This window comes from Martes martes (genome assembly GCF_963455335.1).
Source record: "Martes martes genome assembly, chromosome: 1".
NCBI lineage: Eukaryota > Metazoa > Chordata > Mammalia > Carnivora > Mustelidae > Martes > Martes martes.
Window position 1 is genome coordinate 83,854,002 of NC_137888.1, and position 25,290 is coordinate 83,879,291.

The window sequence follows — 25,290 nt, forward strand, 5'->3', positions numbered from 1 at the left end:
ATCTAGTATGAGGAAGACTGGGAATTGACCTTGGGATTTAGGAAGGTGTAGCCATTTCAGTAGCATGGGAGAGACAACACTGACTGGAGGGTGTTCAAAAGAGAATAAAGGGCAGAGGGAAATGTAGACAGTAAGTCTGGACGACTCTTTCAGGAAGCATTGTGGTTGTCTAGGAGAGTGTGAGAGTGAATGGACTGAGGAAATAAAGAGGAAACCAGGCAGTGCCAAGGGCGCAGTTGGGGTAAGCAGTCATGAATTTAAAGTGAGTGTGGTTGTATATTTTTCTCCCGCCACATTTATCAGCTTGAAAAGAGGCACAGAGTAGCAAAGAGCTAAATTTAACCACAGTTGGGATCTAACTGAGTATGAAGTCAGTTATGATGAGGGCCCATGGAATCTAAGGTGTGTAGGAGAGAAGGGAGGACATTATGGGACTGAGGATGGGCAGTGTATGGGGTGCAGGGCCTGCTGCAGTTGAAGAATCATTGGAATTAGAACACTAGAGAGAGTTGGCTGGAATGAGAAGACGAGATTGTTGGAGAATAAGAGGATTGAGATCAGAATTTTGGAGGTCATGACATTGTTGTTGATGGCAAGGTCAGGATAGGACCATGGGAGTCAGTGTCACTGAGACAGAATGGAAGAGGAAGGAAGTCAAGGAACTTACAGGCCAAGATGTTGGAGGGATGTCTAGCTGACATGGAAATCTTCAAAAATTAGAACTCATGTCAGAGAGTGATTCTTCAAGGTATGAAGCAGGTAAGCTGGGAGGAGGTGACTGCAGCTAGGAGGGCTGTTCAAGGGTGGGTTCAGGAGTCTCATGGTAGAAGAGTCAGAATGGGGTGTTAGGGAGGAGCAATGGTGGTCGGGAGCAAGAGAGAAGTAAGAAAGACACTTACCCATCCTACAGGCCCTTGGCAAGAGGGAGGTGAGAGAGAAAATAACCACCCTTGAAAGAGCTATAGGGGAGACAGAGACTTCAGGCTCCTGTGAGAGCCAGACAGTGAAGGGGATGTTCCGAGAAGGGGGCCCCCTGGAAGGTCTGTAGAGGACTGAGGGGCAGGGGTCTGAGGTCTTATATGGGTCTTATATGATGCCATATAAGAAGGCACTTAGGTGGATAAGTATTGACCTGGGAGTTAAGGGGGCATAACTAAGAGTGGACAGACTTTATCGTAAGGCTGGCTGGTCTCCAGGACAAATAATGGAGGGGAGGCTGCTGGTGTTGAAGGCAAAGGAAGAGTTCTGGGGTGTTTGAGCTAATAGCAATGGGGGTGAGTGGTCTTAAGCAGAGGATGGGGGTCAGGAAAGAAATCCCATCCAGAGTTCCCAAAAAAGGGATGTCCCGTGTCTGTATCCCTTAACCTGCTCTTTCTAAACTCAAAGCAGTTAAGCTTAAACTCATCATTGGCCTCAGTTAGTTTCTGTGGTTCTAGTGCAGAATCAGTCCTATGCTAGAGCAAGAGAGATCAGTGACCGTGCCGCTGACCTGTGGTACGTCCTTCATAAGGGTCGTTTTCCTCCTCACCCCCTCAGCAACTTCTTCAGTTTCATCTCCTGAGCTCCTCCCCACCAAAGGAAGTTACGTCTTTCTATTGGTATTCACATGCTAAAAGTCACAGATACTTTTTTCTTCCAAAAACAAGAACCGACATAATTCTCAAATGACATGACTGTATGGCTGATTCCCTTCTCTTCTGCCACCTGCCCAGGACGAGCATCATGGACATGTAACCTCTACAGTCACACGGGGCTCTTGGTTTCATGCTCTGCCGTTGCCATCCTGCAATTCTTAATTTTTGAACAAAGAGTTCCCATTTTTGTTTTGCACAGGGTCCTGCAAAGTATGTAGCTGGCCCTGTTCTTATCCCAGCCCCACCCCCAAAAAAGCAAATAACAGACAAAACTTGACCCTGATGGGATCAGGTCATTTGATTTATTATGCCATCGACGTGTCAACATTTTGGTGATGAAGGGGATTTTGAAAATAATGAAAAGCACCTTAACCATATCATTTGTAAATAAGAAAGTAATTGAGTTCATCTAAAACCTATGAACTCCCAGTTTTTGATCTTTTTTTCAACCTGAGGAACTAGCGTCACTTTCAGAAGGATTCTTCATTTATTGCTATTACCTCCATGTATTAATAAGTTGAACATCTGAAAGTTATTCTTAACTCCCAGTGAAGCATGACTGAATTATTATCATTCATGCCAAAGAGAAGATTGAATATTTCCTTGAGCATGTTTCACACCTGCAAGTAGGACCTCTCCGCTTGTCTTTACAGAAGTCATCCACTTCCTCTGGGGTGTACATTCGAGAACAGTAGCCTTGGGTAAGAAAGAGGTGACACGAGCAGGGCAGGGCAGGACCAGGAAGCAGAGCAAACGGAATCATCATTTATCAGGGGGCGCATGGCAGACCTGCCTCTTTGCGCTCACTGTCTGAGGAAAGCAGACCCTTCCACAGATTAAACCATTGAACCCGGATTATGGTGACTGGTGTTAAATGAAGAGTCCATACGGGCTTTCTGGATTATGCACCCTTGACCCAGATTCAAGATAAATTTGTCACCAAGACCGGGCAAGCAGGAACCTATAATACTGACAAGGTAATAGTTCTTTTACTGCGGAAATCAGAGTCAGTGATAATTCTGTGATACACAGTAGCAAGTATTTCCTACAGAGAGGGAGCGTTTGGATTAGAGAGACTCAAGCCACATCCAACATTTCTTTTTTAAACATTAGAACCCTTTCTGGAAAGCCGCAGCCTAAGTTGTAGCTTATTGCTTGCTTTTTTGCTGTCATTTTGTTTGTTTTCTTCTAAGAAAGTAAGCACGCTAAAAAATATACTTTTTGCATTTTTCCCTCCAGCCTAAACCCTGAGTGGGCACATTTTAAAGTATCGGTCTGTAGAGGCGCCTAGGTGGCTCAGTCGGTTAAGTGTCTGCCTTTGGCTTGGGTTATGATCCCAGGATCCTGGGATCAAGCTCCACATCGGGTTCCCAGCTCAACAGGGAGCCTACTTCTTCCTCTCCCTCTGCCTCTCCCCTCATTGTGCTCTCTCTCAAACTCTCACTCTCAAATAAATGAATGGTTTTTAAAAAAAAATTTAGAAAGTGTCAGTCTTTTACAATCTCAGTTCACCCTCCTACTGGTCATTTGGCATCCTATTGTCTTGAGCTGGAACACTGGCATTCCTTAAATATGAGGATTCTGACTTTGTACTCTCATCCATATCCTTCTCTGGGGTACACAAGTTAACAATATCAGATTATTTGCTGTTTTGCCAGGCTGTCCTATGGAGTCAAGAATCCATTACACAAGGTAGCCAATTGAGAAGGGGGAAAACCCATCAGGCCATTTTTTTTCTCCTTACCGATTTTGAATTAAATCACAGGCTTAGTGGATTCAGCTTAGTGCATGTTAACCTTATATGGGGAGCTGTAAACGATTATTTGCCCTCAGGTTCAGCTGGCCCAGTCAGTCCTCCCCCTGAGACACATCAGCCAGGTGAGGGGGCCCCGTGGAGCCTGCCAAAGCTGTAATTCACAGTGAGGAGGGAAATGTTGCCAAAAGGCCTCACCAGGTTGAGCTCGCAAGCTGGCAGTCAGCCATTAGCTGTCCAGGTGAGGCCTCTCTGTCTGGAGATGACAAGCTGGGCATTTGACCAGCTTTCCTGCCGTAGTGAACTGAGCTAATACCCGTTGGGGGAAGGCATGCTTCCTGCCCTGAAGCCCAATGCTCTGACGTGAGAAAACTTCGAGAATGTCATGCATTCATTCAAATATTCGTTGAATACCTACTATATATGCCTGGCGCTGTGCTATATGCTAGGTATATAATGGTAGGCTTTGAAGGTATGGACCATACAGCCTAGTGGAGCAAACCAACATTACAAAACCCACAAATTATCTAATAGTTACAAATTGTGGTAAGAGCTAAGAAAGAAAACATAATGTGCCGACTAAATTTGAGGCAGGACTTTATTTAGATCCGGGGCTAGGGAAAGGCCCCCAGTCTTCAGCAGGAGAAGTTACTTGGGCAAAGAGGGAGGCATGGTCAGGTTGAGAAATAGCGCACGCTAAAGCTCAGGGTCGTGGCGAGCTTGGCTTTTCTAGGAAACCGAAAGGCAGTCAGTCCGCCCACAGCTAAGGGAACAAGACTGTGCTTGGTGCAGAGAAGTCCAGAGCGCAGATCAGGACCTGGAGAAGCAGGGAGAGGGAATTATTATTGCGTGCTGAATGTTTCATCCTAATGTGGTGCTGGGAAAGCACCAGGAGTTTTAGACCAAGATGTGATATAATCCGATTTATGTTTTTAGAATTACTTTTCATTCATGAAGGGGAAGGCTGCGAGCACTTAATTTTTTATAACAACTTGGGAACTAAATCAAAAAGCGTGCAACTATCAAAACTATCAAATAGGACAACGGCGGGGAGGCGGTGCACGAGGCTTAATTTCTTTTAAAAGGATGCGTGGAAATGTGTGCTGTTTAAAACTCGGGCCAGAGCTCTGATCACCTGACTTGTTGCAACAGCTCTGCGGAAGAGATCGCTTTGTTCCTTTGGAACATGAATTGGATTTTTAAAACCTTTGAACAGGGATGCCTGGGTGGCTCAGTGGGTTAAGCCTCTACCTTTGGCTCAGGTCTTGATCTCACGGTCCTGGGATCAAGTCCCACATCGGGCTCTCTCCTCGGCAGGGAGCCTGCTTCCCCTCTCTCTCTCTCTCTGCCTGCTTGTGATCTCTCTCTCTCTCTGTGTCAAACAAATAAATAAATAAATAAAATTAAAAAAAAACAAACAAACTCTGAACAAAACATGGGTAGCTCAAACCATCAGCGTAAGTGTCCACTGCCATCTGTAGAGCAGATGCCTGCCTTTTTAGCTGGATGCTATTCTCAGGGAAGTCAGAGGCCGTGTGAGAGAGAGAGGAAGCACTGGTGTCTGGTCAGAATGGATTGTATTTCTTTACCTAGGGTGTTTTTTCTTCTTTTTGCTCTGCTTGACTGTTAAGAATGAAAACAAGCCAACTCCACGGTCTCCGATGAAGGGAGAGTTGAGTATCAGAGGGAGGTAGGTAGGGATTCTGCCACACCTTGGACCTCAAAAAGAACTGCTAATTCCTATCTTGACTTTCTCAATAAACAATGAAAACACTAGGGACTTATAAGTGAACATTTTGTTGGCCTAATCAATGTTTCTGAAAGAGGCGCTCTTTGCTATTCGCAGAGGAAAACTGGTTTAAGTTAGGGAGTTTTGGAAGAGTTAAGATTAATGTGCAGATTACCTTTCCTGCTTATGAGTAATCCATGGTAGATTTTAACCCTTGTCACTGAGAATGAGTCAACTCACTGTCCAGTGTTTGGAGGAGCATAACTTCCTAACCAGTACCTTTATCCTGGGAAAGAATTTATTCCTAAAAGATGAGAAACTTTCTTAATTCAATAGCTTTAAGATACAGTAGGTGTATGAAATCATTAAATGACATGCTAGCATCTTTATTACACTTCAGAAAAACTTTCTGGACCAATGTTTGCTTTCCTACCCTTTAGCAAATAAAAGTCATTCCAACACCCCCTTTTGAAAAATGACTATTAGAAAAATTATAAATTCCAGATTATTGCTGCACTGACCCCAGAAAAGCTAGTTAGATAATATACCCGAGGAAGCTCTTAAGCACTAAATCCCATTATAACTAATAACATCTCTGCATTACTCTGGTATTGGGGGGAGGGGGCGGGAACAATAAGATTTAAGTACCACTAAAGAATTTTAATAGTTCCTTGGAGATTACATTAATAGAGTTTAATCATAAATTATGCCTCTTTCCTGTGTTCAGTGACACACTAAGAAAATATGTCAGTTGATGAGCAGTTTCCAGAAGAGATATACTACATAAATTATGTTTCTTTTTTCATCATTACTTTGTTTTGTTCTTTGAAATAAATCTCTTAAAAATGGTGGCTAATTTTCATAATAAGCTAATATGTCATCAAAACTGATGATCTAGTGTGTGTAGCTTTTGAAATTTTTTTTCCACAATATAAAAAGGAAAAAAAAATCAGTGCCTTTATCTTTATTACATTTGTATAAGAAGACTTTGAACTGAAATCCAATAGTTTTTTGCTGACATGCCCAGTGCTAGTATGTACCATGGTATTAATTTTATTGTTTTTGCTCATTTGGAAACAGGATATAAAATAAACTTAATTTTAAATGATAGTTATTTGACAGCCTGAAAGCAGGAGTGGGGGTAGTGGGTGCAGGAAGATGACAGTTTGAGTCCAAACGTTTCATGTAGATTAGAAAGTGGAGGTTCCTATTTTTTTTTAAGTTTTATTTATTTATTTTAGAGAAAGAACATGAGAGTGTGGAGAGGGGCAGAGGGTGAAGGTGAGAGAGAGAATCTCAACCAGACTCCCTGCTGAGTGCAGAGCCTAACTGGGGACTTGATCCCAGGACCCGGAGATCATGACCTGAGCTGGCCACTCAGCTCAGAGTTGGCCACTTAACTAATTGAGACACCCAGGCATCCCAGAAAGTGGAGTCTCTTAGATATGATGCTGTTGCCCACGTGAATTTGCCAGCAAGAAGCACAGTCTGTGACTCCTGGTCCAAGGCTCCATCAAGTCCAGAACTATCAAAGAGAGCCTAGATGGGAACTGTGGATGTATTAGCATTAGTGGCACTTTAAACTTTCCTTAATGTAGCTGGAGACTTACGTATTTATGTTTATAATTGGTATTTTAAAATATGGAAAGATTGGGGTGCCTGGGTGGCTCAGTGGGTTAAAGCCTCTGCCTTTGGCTCAGGTCATAATCCCAGGGTCCTGGGTTCGAGCCCCTCATCCGGCTCTCTGCTCAGCGGGGACCCTGCTTCCCCCTCTCTCTGCCTGCCTCTCTGCCTACTTGTGATCTCTCTGTCAAATAAATAAGTAAAATCTTTTTTTAAAAATGGAAAGATAGGGGCACCTGGGTGGCTCAGTGTGTTAAAGCCTCTGCCTTCAGCTCAGGTCATGGTCTCAGGGTTCTGGGATGGAGCCCCTCATCCGGCTCTCTGCTCAGCGGGGAGCCTGCCTCCTCCTCTCTCTGCCTGCCTCTCTGCCTACTTGTGATCTCTGTCTGTCAAATAAATAAATAAAATCTTTTTTAAAAAAAAAAAAAAGGAAAGATCAATAAAATGATGAAGCACACGTTTCACATGATTTTTGTTTTCTAGTGCTAGTCACAATTGGAAGTTGTTTAAAAACACGGTTGTCCACTAGAGGTCACCTTTCTTCAAGATGAGGGTCAGTCCCCTTCCCTAATGCTCTGTTAACCTAATTTTAAATCAAGCACCACCGCCTTGAAGAAATAAACAGCCTTTTCTGTCATGGGGATTCCATGTGGTGCTGTAGCTACACGCACTTGAATTGGTAGGTAAAGCTGTCTGGGCTACTGAAAAACCTGGAGGGATGCAGGGGGATTGTGCCCCCTGCTTCCCCTACACACACACACACACACACACACACACACACACACACACACGTGCACTTTGTGCTAGGTCTAGCTTGACTCCTCTTGACAGACCAACTTATTTTTATTTTTGTTTTAACTTGTGTTAGCCCTGGCAGGTTTATACTACCTTTCACTTTCCTGCCACTGCTCTCTGTGACTCCAAAGGCTGGGAAATACAGATGAAAAGAAGGAATCCTTAAAAACTGACACAAATTTGGGACGAAACCATGTAGACTTCACCCAAATTTATCTGAGTCAGTTACTACTTTTCTACAGCATGTGAATTTCAGTCAGCATTGGCCAGAAAATACTATGGGGAGAGGACTAGGACTGGATCCAATAAACAAGCACTTTGGCAGATTCTATTGAAATATAAACCATCACATTATTCTAGAAGGAGAGGGAGGCTGACTGCTGTAGTGCTGCCTGACGCATCAGGTTTCAAACTGTGTCTGTAGAAACCCAAGGTTGCGGGAGATATTTTTGGAGGCTCACTTGCACTTGTTCTAGGAGCTGCTAAACACCTCATCCCCAGTCCCCGCCCCCAAATCAAACTGGTAATTAAAGAGATGTGAAAATAATTCTGAATACATATACAAATGAGATTGTCTATGAGACCTTGGGCTTTTGGAGATGAGTGGTCCTGAGAAGCTGTGGTAAGAAGAATGTAACATTTCAGGCCAAATGTAGTGATTCGTTCCCTCGTATCTATATGAAGTATTTTGCCCCACTCCCTTTTGTGACATCAGCATATTCATTTATCCCTCCCGGCAAAGTAGTCTTTTACAGTCCTTAAAACTGAACCTGTAATGTGTCATTGCCTATGTAGGTGGTACCCCAGGACTGGTCTTACTGAAAAGTCATGCCTGTGCATGTCCAAGAAGGAAGAATTATTTGAGGTGCCCACTGGGCCCAGCGCAGTTCTGTGCCAGGCAAGGGCACGTTCCCTAATCAAGACTGACAGGTAGATTGCACAATGCCGAGTGAATACCCCATACCTCTGAGGAGCAGCTCTGGTTCTAGAGCGATGACCTGTTGGAAGTTTGGGCACTCTGTGTTTTCTTATCCATTCCTTATAACAAATGTGAGCAGGTGCTCTGTATTGTTAGTAAGTCACTCCAGAAATAAATTTCTTATTACTTTGCTTTCGAGCTTCTAGATATGTTCAATGAAGACTATCAGAGATTACAATATAAGTTATTAAAAAGGCCTGCTACCATTTCCAACTACTTATCTATGTGAAACCAGATTCTCTTGATGTGATGCAATCAAACAAACTAAATAAATGTAAAAATACAGTGGGACTAAAACTTTCACTGACATCTATAAGTTCTAGTTTCAAATATTTGTGTTCAACAAAACAGCCTCATGTTCTCAATAAAGGATATAATTGGTAAATATTTGAACCAAATTTGAACTAAAAATTTTATGTTGCTCTAAAAACACTTCTATTATTTTGCATATCTGTTTTCATTTTGAAAAATAGATCTAATACTTCAAAAAAAGAAAAGAAAATGTGACAACCATTAATTCACACTAATTATTTGCTCAGGAAACTAATTTTTAATGCCTGAAACAAAGGTAACCAGGGTCAGAATAGTCCAAAACTTCTGAGTAAATTCGTTTACAGTGGTTTGTGAGACTCTCAGATAAGTTCCTTATTTATAGTTCAAGGTTAAAAAAATTATAACCTATCTCATTTTTATACTTCTCTCACTTCCCATTTCTGGGCCTGAGAGCATGTGGGAATATTCTGATACCAAGCATTCTCTCTGTCATGTGAGTGACACAAGGTGAGAAATGACCTTGAAGTGACTCATGTGAGAAATGACCTTGATGCAACAGGATCCTCCAAGTCCATTACAGGCACAATATCCCAGAAGTCACAGACCAAATTAACATGCTCAAATCACAGTTCATTGAATCAATTTAAAATGCATACCAAAAAGCAAAGGAAATGGGGACACGCTGACATACACAGAATACGGCATGGGACCATACTACCTGAATCTTAGGTTATACGATATTTCTATATCCAGCCTTTCTGCCACAGCTACCTTCCCTGTTGATGATAAGGCTGTGAACCAGGGTTGAAGTTTGAGAAGGGAGGCCCAGTTAGACAGAGGTGCCTGCCAGTGACATGCAGCTTGGCTTATCAGAGACACAGGGACAAGTCCCTCTGGCTTCCCCTGTAGCTCGCCCCCTCTCCTGATGAGCAGTTCTGGATTGTATTTGCATTTCTTGGGCAGAGGACACATAGGGCCAGAATGGATGTCACCAGTGGACAGTCAGTGTACAACCTAATGAATATCGAATGCCTCGGGTTATTTAGAGTGTTGTGAATATTAGGGGCTTCTTTATGCTTTCCATTCCTTTCTGTGTCCTGGACACAAATGCTTGATTCATGTTTAACACATCCAGGTTACTTACCGATACATATGGTGAATGCTGCCTCTGTCTACTTGGTTACTTATTGTCTCAACCTAAACATCTTATACAGTTTCACTTATGTCTGACAAACTACTACATATTCATCATCTCTTCTTCATACCTCATAAGTTTCATTCATTCCATTTGATTTTCTTATTCTTCTATAGCGTTAACTGAATATTCTCAGGTAATACAGCAACACCCTCTACAAAATCTCTTGGAAAAGCTTTCCACCATATTGGTCCAGACTCTCTGCTCCCACCCTAGCCCTCCCTGCCCTTCAGGTCTTAACCACCTGCTGCTCCTTTAAGGGCCGAAGGATACTCCCCATCTGTGCTCCAGCATCTTTCTCCACCATGACCACCATGACCTCCTCCGTACTCAGCACTGCTTCATAACTTTGCTCATCATATCTTCAGGTCCACAGCTGAATGAAGACCCATCACGTGCTTCTGGTCTAACTCCAGGACCTGGCCCTTTTGGTTATTTTCACCCATTGTCTTCAATTTTCCCTTCTCACTAGCTCCTTCCCTGCTGAACGCATATATGTTTGGGTCTCTCCTCTCTTAAAAATCAGCCACAGCCACAGCCCCTCTTACACTCCAACCTTCCACCTCAGTGCTCTAATTAATCAACAGAAGTGCTTGCAAACTGCTTTCTACTCAGTCCTTCAACTTCTCAACCATTTAGGACCTGGCTTCCACCCTAACACACTACTACTGAGATGATTCTCTCAAGAGGAACTGAGGACTTCCTAACAGTCAGAACTAATGGCTCTTGTTGTGTTTACCTTCCACCCTACTAGTCTTGTCTGCTTCCCTGCAGAAAACTATTTGAAGCAGTTTAGCTCTGCCAGCATCCCCCATCATCCCCTCACTACATTGGTTTTCATTTTGCTCTCACCCTGTTAACCACATTCCTTTGCTTCCTCTTGCCCTCTAAATGCAGGCTTTCACCCAAGACTAATATTAATTTCCTATTGTTGCTATAAAATTTTACCGCAACTTAGTGACTTAGGTCAATACAAACAATTATCTTGTAGTTCTGGAGGTCAGAAGTTCATAAGGAGTCTTATTGGACTAATATCAATATGTCATCGGGGCTGTGCTCCTTCTGGAGGCTCTAGGGGAGAATCCATTTCCTTGCCTTTCCTCTTCTAGAGGCCTCCAATACTCCTTGGTTTGTGAGCTCTTCCTGTGTCCTCAAAGCCAACAACACAGGGCCAGGCCTTTCTTCCACTACCATCTCTCTGTTCCTTCCTCTTTGGCCTCCTCCTTTTACCTTAAGGACCCTTGTGATGACATTGGGCCCATCTAGATAACCAGGATAATCTCCATCTCAAGGTCAGCTGATTAGCAACCTTAGTTCCCCTTTCCTAGGTGGGGATTAGGACGTGGATACTTTAGGAAGTCATTATTGTGCTTACCACAGGGATGTCTTTATTTCTTACTAGTTCTTTCTCTACAGTCTTTCTCTTCATCTAATTTTCTACAACTTCAACTATTCTTTCCCTGAAAAAAAAAAAAAAAAAAGAAAACACACCCAAATTCTGTCTGTTGACCTGACTTGTCTCCTGAGCCCTAGTTGCCTCCTGCACCTTCAACTTAGAACTTTATGGGAAAAAATAAAAGAACTCATTACTGCAACCCAATCCCCCAGAATCAGTTCCTCCTCTGACTTCCCTGTTCCTTTGTGTAGCACCAGCTTCACTCCAGCAGTGCTCTCAAAGCCTCGTAACTCCTTGTCTTGTTCACTCACAAGTTCAATCACCGGCTGGATCCATCAGTACATTTTTCACGGTGTCTCATGCAATACGTCCCTCAGTCTTTTCCTTTCCATCCCCTCTGTCGCCTCCATCATTCAGGCCTCTGTTTGTTCTTGACCTGTTGCATTGCCTTTAATTTAGGAGGGGGGGGGGGGGAAATCCATTTCTGTTTCTCTCCTGAGCACCGAAAAGCTGTTTTATATGTTATTCTCATTTCATCCGGTAAGTAATCCAATAAACAAGGAATTAACATCCTCAATTGATAGAAGAGGAAACTGAGTCCCATGATAAATGAGGTGATGTTCTGAAGGTCATGGTCATTTATACATTCAGTTAAAAATATTTATTGAGAGCCCGTTATATGCCAGGCCCTATTTCAGATGTTGGGGATATTAGCACTGAATAAACCAACACAAGATCCAAGTTCTAAGTAAACTTATGTGAATCTAGACATAGAAAAGATAGGTATTCAAGAAGTGAACAACCAAATGAACAAGATTATTGCAGTTCCCTGGTGTCCCCTAGCTAAGAGTTATCTTCGTCTCCAGAATTCCTAGTGAGCAGACAAAATCTCTTTGAAGGCACAAATCATCCATCATTACATACAATCATTTGTATACTGCCTTACTTGTCTCACCAGACTCCTTGAAGACAGAAACACTTCTTCACATGGCACATAATAGGAATCTGTTTGAACTACAAGGCTGTAAGAATTGAGGGAAATGTCAACGACGGTACTTTGTGAACTATAAAGCCATTTTCTAAGGTTTGTTGTCTCGGTGACACCAACTGTGTTCTTTGGTAGGTCCTTTAAGGACCTAGTTGCCCTAATGTAGCCAGGGTTAATTTTTCTCATAATTCCTTGTCTTCCATTGCCCTGAAAGAAGCACAGCTGAAAGCTCCAAAAAATGTCTACCAGTATTTCCAAAATTCCTAAGGAAAAGCTTACAAGTTTAAGACAATGCTTAAGACAATGACTTCCTTGCTCATCTTCCCCACCCCCTAACTTCATTGTTTCCTAAAATTTCATTATGAACATTTTCAAACTGGATGGTTCTTTGGTGAATACCCACGTACGCCCCATCCAGATTCTACAGTTAAAGTTTTACTAAACTTGCTTTGTCACAACTTTCCATCAAACTGTCTCTATCTGTCCATCAGTTCATCCCATTTATTGATGCATTTCAAATGCTTGCATATCATTGATTATAGTTCAGAATTTGTTCACCAGATCCTTTTTATTCTTTGCAGGTAAATTTTGCATACAGTGCAAAATGTATTATCCAATGAGTTTTGCCAAATGTACACACCTGTGTAAGCTAAGTCCTTATCAAATCACACAGCTTATGCCAGAAAGTTCCCCGTGTCCCCTCCGAGTTGGTCCCTAACCCAAATAATTCACTTTAAAACTGTATGCTCACATGACTTGTAGATAATGACTTTTTGTCACTACATTCACTACCACAAAAATCTTCATTCTATTGTTATTAACTGCCACAATTGAAAAAAATACTTTTCTGGATATACAGACACCATAGTTTGCTCAGTCCCAGAAAAACGGCTCAATCAAGAAATACTCTAAATTTTCTTCCTTTTAAGCATAACTTTGATTCAGATTTAGGTAGAACCATACTGCGACCTCGTACTTTATGACAAGATTTTGATTTCGAGGCCAGCCTACACTGGCTCAGTCAAAGGGGTTTATTTCTCCAAATCTAGTGAGCCTTCATTTAACAGTGTTTACTAAGAACACATTGTCTAGATATGAACCTAGAAAATCTGGAGGGGTTTTTTTGTTTTTGTTTTTTTCCTTATTTTGATGCCTTGTTGATGTTCGAGGAGAGGAGGATTTATATTCTTGGGCATGTCAAAACTTTCTTAGGCCTCAGTTTCCACATCTGGAAAATAACAGTCTATCTCTTAAAGTCCTGTCTAAATCTGAAACCCAGTACTTTTTATGGGCAGGAAAGTTACATAGACCTAAGAAGAAAAAAGAATCTCTACGCTACATAGACCATACTTACACAGTTCGCCAATATTTTTTGGTCCAAAAATAACAAATGTTACCGTAGTTTGGTAAGTTATTCTAGCTTAAATGTTCTTGGAACAGCTGGTTTCTGTTTAAAGTTTTTTGTACTAGCAAATCATAATTTAAATTGTAACACAGAGTCCTTTCCAATGAATGACTATAAAGGGAAGCTTGCTTGATATATTACCTTTTTTTTAATCTTGTTTATACTGCTTGAGAGGGTTTTTTGACAGGGTTTGGGATACAATTGTCAGAAATCTGTTCTCCCCAGAGCCACCTCTGAGTCACTTCCACTATTTATGGAACAGCAACTGTGAAGAGTGGGATCATGTTTAGACTTTTTTTTTTTTTAAACAACACATGATAAATGTTTTTAGGAGCTTATGTAATCCATCCCAGAGCCTTTAGTTTTCAGAAGAGAGCAGAGTCCAGGAAGCGGCTTTTTAGGCCTTTATAGCTTGAAAGCATGTTCCTGAGTCTTTAGGTCACAGATTGTCAACGCAGTAACTTGAGTCAAGTTTTAACAGCCTTTGAAGTTAAAGCTGTTCTCTCTTGAAAAGTTGGGGTATGCCTTCTCTATTAGGTATAGGATTTTCATTTCATCTTATTTGCCACCTTGCAAAAGGAACTTTTCCTAGGGCCTACTTTTCCTTACACATCCTTATGATTCTAGAACCTTCATCTAGCAGGTTGTATAGCAAAGCCCCGCCTGGAAATCTCTGTCTCTGTCCTGTGTGGACGACTCAATAGAGGAGGACAGAGTTTGGGATGAGGATGTATTGAACAGTGTTTCCTTTCCCTGGAAAGTTTCTGTCCTCTTTTCTTCATCCTGCTTTTAAGAAGACTCATGATCTAGCTCAGGTTTCTGCTTCGTTCATCCAGCTTTCATTGTGCAACCTGACAATGAACAGGCCTAAGAGTCATGCGGTCCCACAGTCTGTCTTTCTCCTGTATTCCACAAAGAAGGGCTGTGAGCTTCTGCAGGCTAGATCTCCAGAGTACTTTTCATTGGGACCCGGTGGACCCGGAGAACCCGGTGAACCCGGTGCTGAAATCCAAACCTATGAGATCATCCGGCAGCCTTCCTTCCACTACTACACTCCCCTAACCGGGAAGATCTCCCCACATAAGGAAGCTCTCCACGCGTGTGTGTCCCTGGGGTGGAACTCAGGTAGCAAATTTCTCTCCTGTTCGAATCTCAAACAGTAAAAATGAAGAATATTTCTAAAAATAGGTTTTTCTCTTTCCAAGCAACAGAGGTGTTGTTGCAGAATTATAAATACATCACCATAAACTCCTAACACAAATTCCCACCATTCCTTAAGATAGGGCTTGATGCAAAAACTTGGCAAACATGTTGATTTCATTCCTCAGGGATAAAGTACTTGTTTTTCTCTGGCAGTAGCATAATGAAGACTGTGTGGTTAATAGTGAGAGTTTTTGAGGAGGTGGATAGCTAGATAGGTACAAATTAATTAATAATTTCTCTATTGAATTTTTCTTTAATTTGGTGGTTTAAATTCAGTCAGGTCTTTATTATCATTTATGTGCTCAGGCCATTTTATTAAGAAACAACAAAACAAATTGCCTATAGCAACTGAGTAATATAGATAAGGAAATTTTATTTAATTGTGTTTATTTTCTTAATTTGGTGTCATTAATTAGCTAGCTTCAAGAATTTACAAAGCTGGTTGTTTCTTTCTATATATCCTAAAATCCCAGAATGACCCTTGAAGCGTTTCAGAAATTGTTTCCCTTTATCCCCCCAGAAACACATATTTTCCTTGAGTACTAGCTGCAAGTCCAGAATTCTTTCCATTACAGACTCTTAGGTAGAATGGTCTTTCTCTAAGAGAGTATGCCCTGTATTAGGGTGTCTATATATTCAAGTCCTGGCATTGGATTTTATGTATATATATAATCTTACTTTCAAAAAAACCTGTTTAGTTTCATTTTCATGAAATGAATGACTTATACTGACTTTCATACCTGAATAAGCTCCCTCCCTTCAAAAAAAAAAAATGTTAGGAATAATTATTTCATCCGATTTCTGTGTGACTTCAAAGGCAGCTAAAAGCCAAAAAGAAGTGGGGAATCAAAATAACATCCTCTTAAGGAGCGAAGACCCTCCCTTTAGTTATGAAGTTGACAAACACTTCAAACACTCAACACGGGAAACGTCCCTTCAGTGTCCATATTCAGAATGGATTGCCTCCCCTTCCGCCTGTCAGAAGTTCTGAAACGATCCTTGAGGCCTCTTTTTCACAAGCGCCATGCCAGCAGCATCTGCGGGCTGGCGGGATGATGCCGGAGGTTAGAAATGTTCACCGGCAACATTGATTTGTGTCTGTCTCTCTCCCTCTCCCTCGCTGGCCTTTTTCCCTTTAATGAGGACTAGAATGTTTCCACATCAGTTAACTGCCTTCATAAAGCACCAGAAGGTCACACCAGCCCCAGACTGATCCTTTTCTTTGTGCCTATAATATAATTGGCTGATTGTGCCAGCGATGAGCGCGCCCCCTCCCCCAGCCCGGTCCTAGCTCCATGTTTGTGAGCCTCACTGCTGGTTTCCGAGGAGAGCGGCTCTGCTCGCTGCGCGCTTCCCGGCACAGGCAGTGCCACTGCGCAGGTTGATCAGCGAAACAGCATCCATTTTAATCCGCGGGGAGCCCCTGCCTTCCCAGGGCGTTCTCGCCGCCCGTGGATGCTCCGCGCCTTGCCTCCGCAGCCTCGCGGAGCCGTCCTGCTTTGGGGTCTGGGCCCTAGGATGCACTGAGATGGTACATCAGGAGAACTGTTCATATCAGGTAAGATTTCAAGCCCGATTGCGAGGCTGGAATCCTTTCGGGAGAGGAGGCCTTCCTTTTCCAGAGCAGCAGGTTGCCTCTTTCCGGATTTTCAAGGGATTTTGCCATCCTCCACTCCTGGCCTTCCTCGCGTACAGTATCTGAATTGTAATTAGGTTTTCTGGGGAGTAATGGGGCAGAAAACACTGCTTCCTTGGCCCTTGAAGCATATTGTGAAATCCACTGAGGTGATCTGCGCTTTGCACGTTCTCTGTCTGTGCAAATAAGAGGAACTGCTGTAAACTGTAATTGAATTTAAGGGGCTTCACGGAGGGGAAAAAGCTGGACCGAATTCACTCGGGTATCATGGCAAAATGCGATTTTTGCTCACTGCCTAGATGAGTGGTTTCACGTCCAGTTTTTAGGACTGTCTCTAAGGGAGTTATGTAAATAAGAAGCGTAATTGATGATCTGAGAAATTTTCAAAAATGGGCCAGCATGCACTTGATGTTTGAAGTTGCACTTGTACGTCTTCCCAAACTTGTTTTTACTAGCATGTGTAAATAAGAATTAAGGTGCTGACACGCATAGAAAACTCCACATGGAAAATTTTTTAGGGTTGCATATTCGTCTTTGTGCTAATTTGCTATGTGGAGTTTTGAATTAAACAGACGATCTCAAAGACCCATTTTAGAGTATTAATAATAACTCCTTCCTGCAACTTGGACTGTTGAGGCAACATTGAAAGCGTCCTCGTTGTAAGTAGATAACGAGAATGCTCTCAGAGTAATTGCTCTTTGCAGCAGCAGGCATGGCTAATCCAAGTCCACTATGGGCACTATTGGGGGATTACTCAACTGACTGAGTTCAGAAGCTCTAAGAGACTAGTTTTTTAACTTAACAATGCCTCTTCCTTGTGGGAGGTGGGTTACCTGAGACAAGCAGGTGTTTCTCATTAGGTCAGATTTCCCAGAGGTAAATGTATGCAGGCAGAGTCATACATTGCACAAGACTCAGGGCAGTAGTTTCTCAGCTAAGTAAAGTGTGCCTATAAAATATATTTATCCACTCAGTTTTCTCTCTGCTTCATGATGGCAATTTTGTAATTTCGGGCTTGTTTTATTGTATTTTCATAGTACACCTAGGTCCGTAGATCTAACATTGAGACTTGCGCTTCACAGGAATTCTTCCCATGAGAAAGGGAAGATGCTGAGGAAAAAACCAAAACTTCACTTACACACAATCCAGAGATTGAGAATGGGTAATGTCAAACATCTGTGGAGAGACTAACCTATTTATGGCATGGCTCCAGGGGACTAAATTACTATAAAATTAAAATTATTATTTTCTCTCTTTTCAGAGAAGCTATGGAATTTAACTTTTGAAAGGCAAACTACTATAAGATTATTCCCTATACCTTTTCATTAAGTTGGTCATGAAATCACTGGTCTTATAGGTCAAAAATTGGTCAGATATCAGCAATTTTATCTGAGGAAAAGGGATTTTTTTAGCCAACTGCTTCTGAAAGGGGACAGATTGATCTTATTTTACGTGAACTACAACATACAACACTGTCATTGTGTGTTTAATAGTTTTGAAGTATTTATTGCTTATTTTCACAGTAAAATTAAGTGTATTAGGCAGATAATAATAGTCAATCGATTCTGTAGCTCCCTGAGGTCTTAGAGTAGAACTACCTTCATGTGTATGTTTGAAACACCCTCCCTTTATTCATAAATCAGTAAAAACATTAACCGTGAAGCCAAGTCTTAATCTACTTAGAAACCTTAGGTTTAGAACCCACCTGGCACCACCCATGTTTGGATTCAGAAAGGGCATTTTCTCTAAGTCTTTGGTTTGATGTTGTCATCATCACTAGTTATTTCAACAGTAGGATGTTTTTCAGAAACTTGCCCATTTTTGGATGAAAGCTTATTTATTTGTTTTTAAGGATGAAAATGCAGTGATTAAGGCAGATTCCTTAGGGTAGCAATTTTAGTAAGTAGAATTTCTTTATTTATTTCTTCCCATAAATGTATACCAAGGTTTCTTAATGGAGAGTCCATGAATGGAACTCCGAGGAACATTCCCCAAAATTATATGCTCATTTTGGTGCATATGCCTAGGTGTATATTATTATTACTATCATCATCATCATCACCATCATCATCAGAGCGTAATGGCCTCCTAACTGGTCCTGCTCTTACTCTCCCCCTGCCCCCTACTGTAGTCTAATTTTCAACACAGTATCCAGAATGGTCTATTAAAACCTAAGTCAAAGCATGTCACTCGTCTCAAAATTCTCCTCAGAATAAGGCCCCTGGCCCTAAGGGCCTTGTGTCAACTTGCCCCTGATGCCTCTGGGACTTTCCACATTCCCCTTTCCTTTCACTCCCGTCCCACTATGCCGGCCTGGCCGTGAACTTGCTGTCCTTTCTGCTGCTGTATGCTTCCCCCAGGTACTCCCATGTAGTTTTGCCAGATTAGCAAATAATCTGCAGTGTTTGGAGTAAGTGTATACTAAAAAATCATTCTCCGTTTTATCTGAAATTCACATTCAACTTGGCCTCCTGTATTTTTCCTGTCAGTAAGTCTCTCACTTCCTTCAGGTCTTCGCTGAAATGTCACCTTCTTGGGAAGGCCTTCTCGGGACTTAACTCTGTCAATTTCCAACTCCCTGTTTCTAGCCCAGGGTCTCCATGACACTTCCCTAATTTGCTTTTATACCTGGCATTCATCACTATCTCTCAGAGACATGTTTTACATATTTGTCTCTTTTCTGTCTCCCTTGCATGTAAGCTCCGTGAGGGCAGGGATGTTTATATTTATATCCATCTGCTTTCCCCGAGCTTAGGACAAACCCTTGGGTAATATGGATGGATAGGCCTACTGTGTATAAAAATAACTAAGAAAACAGCATTGTAAAATTACTATGGCATCGTGGTTTCTTATATTTTGATCACTGAGATGGCTTTCAGTCTTACTCTACCCTTCCTCCCCACTCACGCAACACACGTACACCGTTAGCCTGCACTGTTTTCATTGTCTGTGGGCCAGAATATCCCTTTGTTTCTTGTTAGTTTGCTCATCTATGAAATGGGATTTTCCCTAGTTAACATCCTGGCCTTGTTCCTGCCAGAGGCCACCTTTCTGCAGGAATAGGTCAGTTACCGTGAATTAAGAGCCACGAGCCACCTTCTCTGATGCACATGAGGGGCTCAGGGAAGATTGTAAAGCAGCCGGCGAAAACCTTGCATTGCTTCATTTCCCAATCATATGTTGCCACTGTACGGATGTATAATTGATTTACTCCTCTTCCAAGTAGATGATAATTTTGAGAAAGAGGGTTTTATCGCTACCAAGGGCTTTAAAACCGCTGCTTGAAGTGTTTGGATGCACTGGGCTTTGAACAAGTTAACCCAAGGAGGGATGCTCTGAGAGAAATTCTCAGGCAGGATTTTTTTTGGTTGTTTCGTTTTGAACGGTTCTCACGTTGTCATCATCTTCATGTACTTCTCCCTCACAGGATTTACATTAGCTGAGAGGTTACTGAGGCATGTGTTGTCATTTTCGGTTGTAGCCGTGTTAAAAGATAGAGCTATCGACCTCCATTTTCCAGTCTTGGGAGGAAGCCAATCTCTTCAGGAAAGAACCTTGCCCACAGCTTCAGACCTGGCAGCCTTCAAGAGGCCAGATTCTTCTAAATGGTCTCTGAGAGCAAGCTTTGAAATATTGTTAACTTGAAAGCACAAGTTTAGGTCAAAGGGTCCATTTTGCTTAAAAGCTCCCAAATATTTTCTCCTCTTTCCCTGCAGTTGGTTTTTGGGGTTAGTGTGTATATAAAAACAATGACATGCTTTCATCCCTTTCTTTCCATCGCTTAAATTCCCCTGTGACCTCAGATATAGATCACACCCTCACATTCTTAGCTACTGTGGGAATGGAGACTTGAAAGAAAAAAAAAAGGAAAATGGCATGTGAATGACTCTCATCTCTTTCCTCCCTTGGGGACATAAAGAGACGCTTCTTCAAACACACACCTGGTCTTGAGGAAGCACAGTAGAAATCTTTAATGTTCCCCCATTTTCCTCAGGCTATAATCCCGACCCCTCTGCTTGGCATTCAAGGGCTAACTCTGATCTGAACCCCGGGCAGAAACACTCGTCCCTCTACTCCCTACGCTCCCGCCCCCATATTGCCATCAGGTCTTTGCTTTGCTGTGGTACCTGAGCCTAGAAGGGCTCCCGCCCACACACCACCTGCTTCTCTCTTATTGCAGGGTGATGCAGCTTTTAAGGCTCCCATGCCACCTTCCTCAAGAAATCTTCCTTTTTCTTCCCACACTCACAATTTCTCCTTCTTGGTGCACTTTGTTTTTGTTTCCAACAGAACCCATTTACAACTTGTGGCATGAGTCTCTCTCCCCCATCAGACAACAGGCTTCTTGAAAAGAAGGACCTTCTTTAACTTCTTTTAGTAACTGTGTGTTCAATAAATGTCTGTTGGATTGAATTGGATTTTCCACATCGGGTGCTGTTCTGAGTCCCCAGAATCAGGATCGCCCATCATAACCCTAGAGGGAAGCTCAGATCTGTGTAACAGGGTGAAGTGAGGTTGACCATGGCACTCTTTGTATCTGGCTTGTGGACCTCTCAGACAGTTGCCAGCAGTTCAAACATCCCATGTGCCAAAAACGGGGATGTAGTGCAAAGAATTAAAAAAAAAAAAAATGAGACAGACATCGCAGCCTTCCCAGAGACAATGCATTAAGAACATACCTCTGGGGCGCCTGGGTGGCTTAGTCAGTTAAGCGTGTGCCTTCAGCTCAGGTCATGATCCCAGGGTCGTGGAATCGAGTCCCGCATCAGGCTCCCTGCTCAGTGGGAATCTGCTTCTCCCTCTCCCCCTCCTGCTCATGTTCCCTCTCCCTCCGTGTCTCTCTCTGTCAAATAAATTAATTAAAATAAAATATTTAAAAAAAAGAACATACCTGTGTACCTATTTCCCCTTTACCCAGAGAATTTTCCCAAGGTGAACTTCGTGGTCTATCCCCAAGCACTTTTTCAAAATACCTGTGGTCGGTTGAGGCAAGTGCTCATCCCCAAGCTGCCTTTCTTAATGTATCAGATTTTGCAAAATTTCAATGAATCTTTTTACCATACAGAGCAGTAGTTTTACTTCCTCCTGAAACATGCAATTTTTCTTGGGTGAAACATTTCAGTGCAACTGAAGTGTCATACCCAGCACAGAAGATAAAAGATGCCCTGTATTGATCTCAAACAAGAAAATTAGGGAGTATATAAATTTAAGTAGTACATCAAGATATTTTTTAAATTCTTGCCGGAGAAACTACTAAACTTGCCAAGATTCTAGTGGGTTACTTAATAGTTAACAAGGGAAAGGAAATATATTCTATCCCTATTGACATCAGGCCAAGTGAGAGCTCATTTCCCAATCCCTTCTTCCTGTGAATGAGAAAACAAGATATCAAATTTGAGTTCATTTAAGATTCTGCCCAGTTTAAGCCTGGTTTCATCCGTAGCCAGGAAGAAAAATGTATTGACCTAATAGAAAAGGGAATTTGAAAGCATAGTGCACTACGTGATACAAGTTTTTTTTTTTTTTTTTTTAAGATTTTATTTATTTGTTTGAAAGAGAGAGCTCACAAGCAGGGGGAGTGGCAGGAAGAGGAAGAGGGAGAAGTGGGCTATCCACCGAGGTAGGAGCCTGATGTGGGGCTCTATCCCAGGACCCTGGGATCATGACCTGAGCCAAAGGTAGACACATAACTGAGACACCTGAGCACCATACAGGATTTTAAATATAATTTCAATGAAACAATGTTCTGTCTTAGTCTATAGATTTTTTTAATTGGAAAAAATGTTTCCCTTAGGCAATAGTGTTGAGGAATACTTCATCTTCATTATTTTGCCTGGTTGATGTATAATTGTATTTTTCTGAGGAGGAGGTAACATATATATCACCTTAATTTAATTAAGAAAATAATTCTGGATGTAAATTCATCTGCACTTGTTTTTAGCCAAGATATCTGAAAATCTAATTTATATGTTTTACCACAAAAGGAAAACAGTGATAAGTGAGCAGATGAAAAAAAAAAAAAATCGTTTCAACAGGGTTTCATTATGGGCCTGATCTGAAATAGAAATTTAGTACAACACATCATTCCTATTTAAAGTAGCACTTGGGGCTTCAAACATCATGATTCAGACATCAAGTAATTTTAAGAAATAAATATGCAACGCATTTTCAAGATGAAGATCTGGTATTTACTCTTGGAAAGGGGGTACAATGAGGGATGGGAAGGAAATAGGAATATCTCTATGGTAAATACCAGTGCATGGATGATTTCTGGAGAGTAGAGACCCCACATTCACACGCATACACACACACACACAATCTTGGGTAACTAATCACAATTTCACATGCAGACACTCAACGTTAAGAGAGACATATCCCAAATGAGCCATATGCTATTATTTATTTTTTTAGAGATTTATTTATTTATTTATTTGAGAGAGAGAGAGAGAGAGAGAGAGAGAAAATACACAGAGGGAGAGGGAGAAGCATACTCCCCAGTGAGCAAGGAGCCAAATGTGGGGCTCGATCCCAGGACCCTGGGACCATGACCTGAGCTGAAGGCAGAAGCCCAACCCACTGAGCCACCCAGGTGCCCCAAGCCTGCAGCATCCGGTATTCCCAAGTAGTCTCCCATCCAGGTACCAACCAAGCCCGACCCTGCTTAGCTTCTGAGATCAGATGAGATCAGGTGCATTCAGGGTGTTGTGGCGGTAGACCTATAATTTATTTATGTCTCTACACTAAGGGAAAATTTGAAATCTTGATGCTACTCCCTGTGCAGTATATAGAAGCATCAGAAATGACCAAGCTTCCTGAAGTAGTGAGTACTTGGACAAAAGTACTTGAATTCAGAAGCAAACATCAATGAAGTTGTGGCAGTTGATGTAAGTGACCCATTAATGGGGCAAAAGTGCTAGGAACACAGAGAAACGTACTGAGGGCATTAGTACCGGTCCCACTTGGAAGTGGTGCTGCAGCCATCAAAGTGACTGCAGTTGTGTTTCTTATCCTCAGGTGTCCAGCTGGGCAGGAAGATTTACGTCTGGGGTCCTCAGTCTTTTTGATATGGGTAAACATCTGGTACTCTGCCTATTGCCAACACTTTCACGTCTTCCACCCTACTCTCCCAGTGCCATTATTTTAATTTTTTTAGCCTGCACCAGAAAGTATATTTAAAAATTGCCTGTGGGGGTGAAAAAATGTTCATCATCACTAGCCATCAGGGAGATTCAAATTAAAACCACACTGAGATACCACCTTACACCAGTTAGAATGGCCAAAATTAGCAAGACAGGAAACAACGTGTGTTGGAGAGGATGTGGAGAAAGGGGAACCCTCTTACACTGTTGGTGGGAATGCAAGTTGGTGCAGCCACTTTGGAGAACAGTGTGGAGATTCCTCAAGAAATTAAAAATAGAGTTTCCCTATGACCCTGCAATTGCACTACTGGGTATTTACCCCAAAGATACAGATGTAGTGAAAAGAAGGGCCATCTGTACCCCAATGTTCATAGCAGCAATGGCCACGGTCACCAAACTGTGGAAAGAACCAAGATGCCCTTCAACGGACGAATGGATAAGGAAGATGTGGTCCATATACACTATGGAGTATTATGCCTCCATCAGAAAGGATGAATACCCAACTCTTGTAGCAACATGGAGGGGACTGGAAGAGAGTATGCTGAGTGAAATAAGTCAAGCAGAGAGAGTCAAGTATCATATGGTTTCACTTATTTGTGGAGCATAACAAATAACACGGAGGACATGGGGAGATGGAGAGGAGAAGGGAGTTGAGGGAGATTGGAAGGGGAGATGAACCATGAGAGACTATGGACTCTGAAAAACAATCTGAGGATTTTGAAGGGGCGGGGCATGGGAGATTGGGGGAGTCAGGTGGTGGGTATTATGGAGGGCATGTATTGCATGGAGCACTGGGTGTGGTGAATAAATAATGAATTTTGTTACGCTGAAAAGAAATTTAAAAAAAAATTGCCTGTGGGGGGAAAAATTGCCCGTGTAGGCGCCTGGGTGGCTCAGCCTGTTAAGCGTCTCACTCTTGATTTTGGCTCAGGTCGTGATCTCAGAGTCGTGAGACTGAGCCCCAGGTTGGGCTCTACACTCAGTGGAAAGTCGGCTAGAGGTTCTCCCTCTCCCTCTGCCCCTCCTCCCATTTGCACACGATCTCTCTCTCTATAGTTGATTAATTAGTTAAATTGCCTTCATGTTTTAATAGGTTATCTAGCTACCTTAATGGAAAAGCAAAGCAAATTTAGGTAAACTTTGCACAGAAGAAAAAAAAATGGTTTATTTGGAAAGAGATTATAAATCAGCCATCAGTTTGTATAGCACATGGAATTTGAATGTTAAGCCTGAAGGGAAGGAGAGAACTGCTGAAGGGTTAATCAGGATGAACTACAGTTTCCATCTATGGACAGGAAAATCTTTTGACAATGCATAAGTGATTTCCCAGTAATGCGGTCAGTGTTTTCAGAGTCGATCATTTTCACCACTGGCCGGTAATGATCATTTTAAAAGCATTAGCTCACATGACCAGTGCGTCTCATGGTTCAGATTATGGTCTTGACAGGAAACTGAAGCTCTCCATTCTAGTCCCTAAATTTCAGGGCAGGGGTAAGAAGAGGCCCTGCCAAGCTCAGGGACTGTGAGGGGTTATGTGTACAT

The 25,290-nt window shown here is 42.1% G+C and overlaps 1 protein-coding gene across 2 annotated transcripts in view; it reads left to right on the forward strand.

The window, feature by feature from the left end:
* Positions 1-25,290, forward strand: part of LOC308355851 (schwannomin-interacting protein 1) — a 126,372-nt gene that overhangs the window by 56,250 nt on the left and 44,832 nt on the right. The window contains exon 1 of one of the 2 annotated variants that reach the window (XM_080824409.1): positions 16,180-16,531. The exons of the other annotated variant lie outside the window; for it this stretch is intronic. Within the exon in view, the coding sequence (XP_080680535.1) occupies positions 16,502-16,531 (30 nt within the window). The 5' untranslated portion in view covers positions 16,180-16,501. Of the gene's footprint in view, positions 1-16,179; positions 16,532-25,290 lie in introns of those variants that run through there. 2 annotated transcript variants of the gene reach the window in all.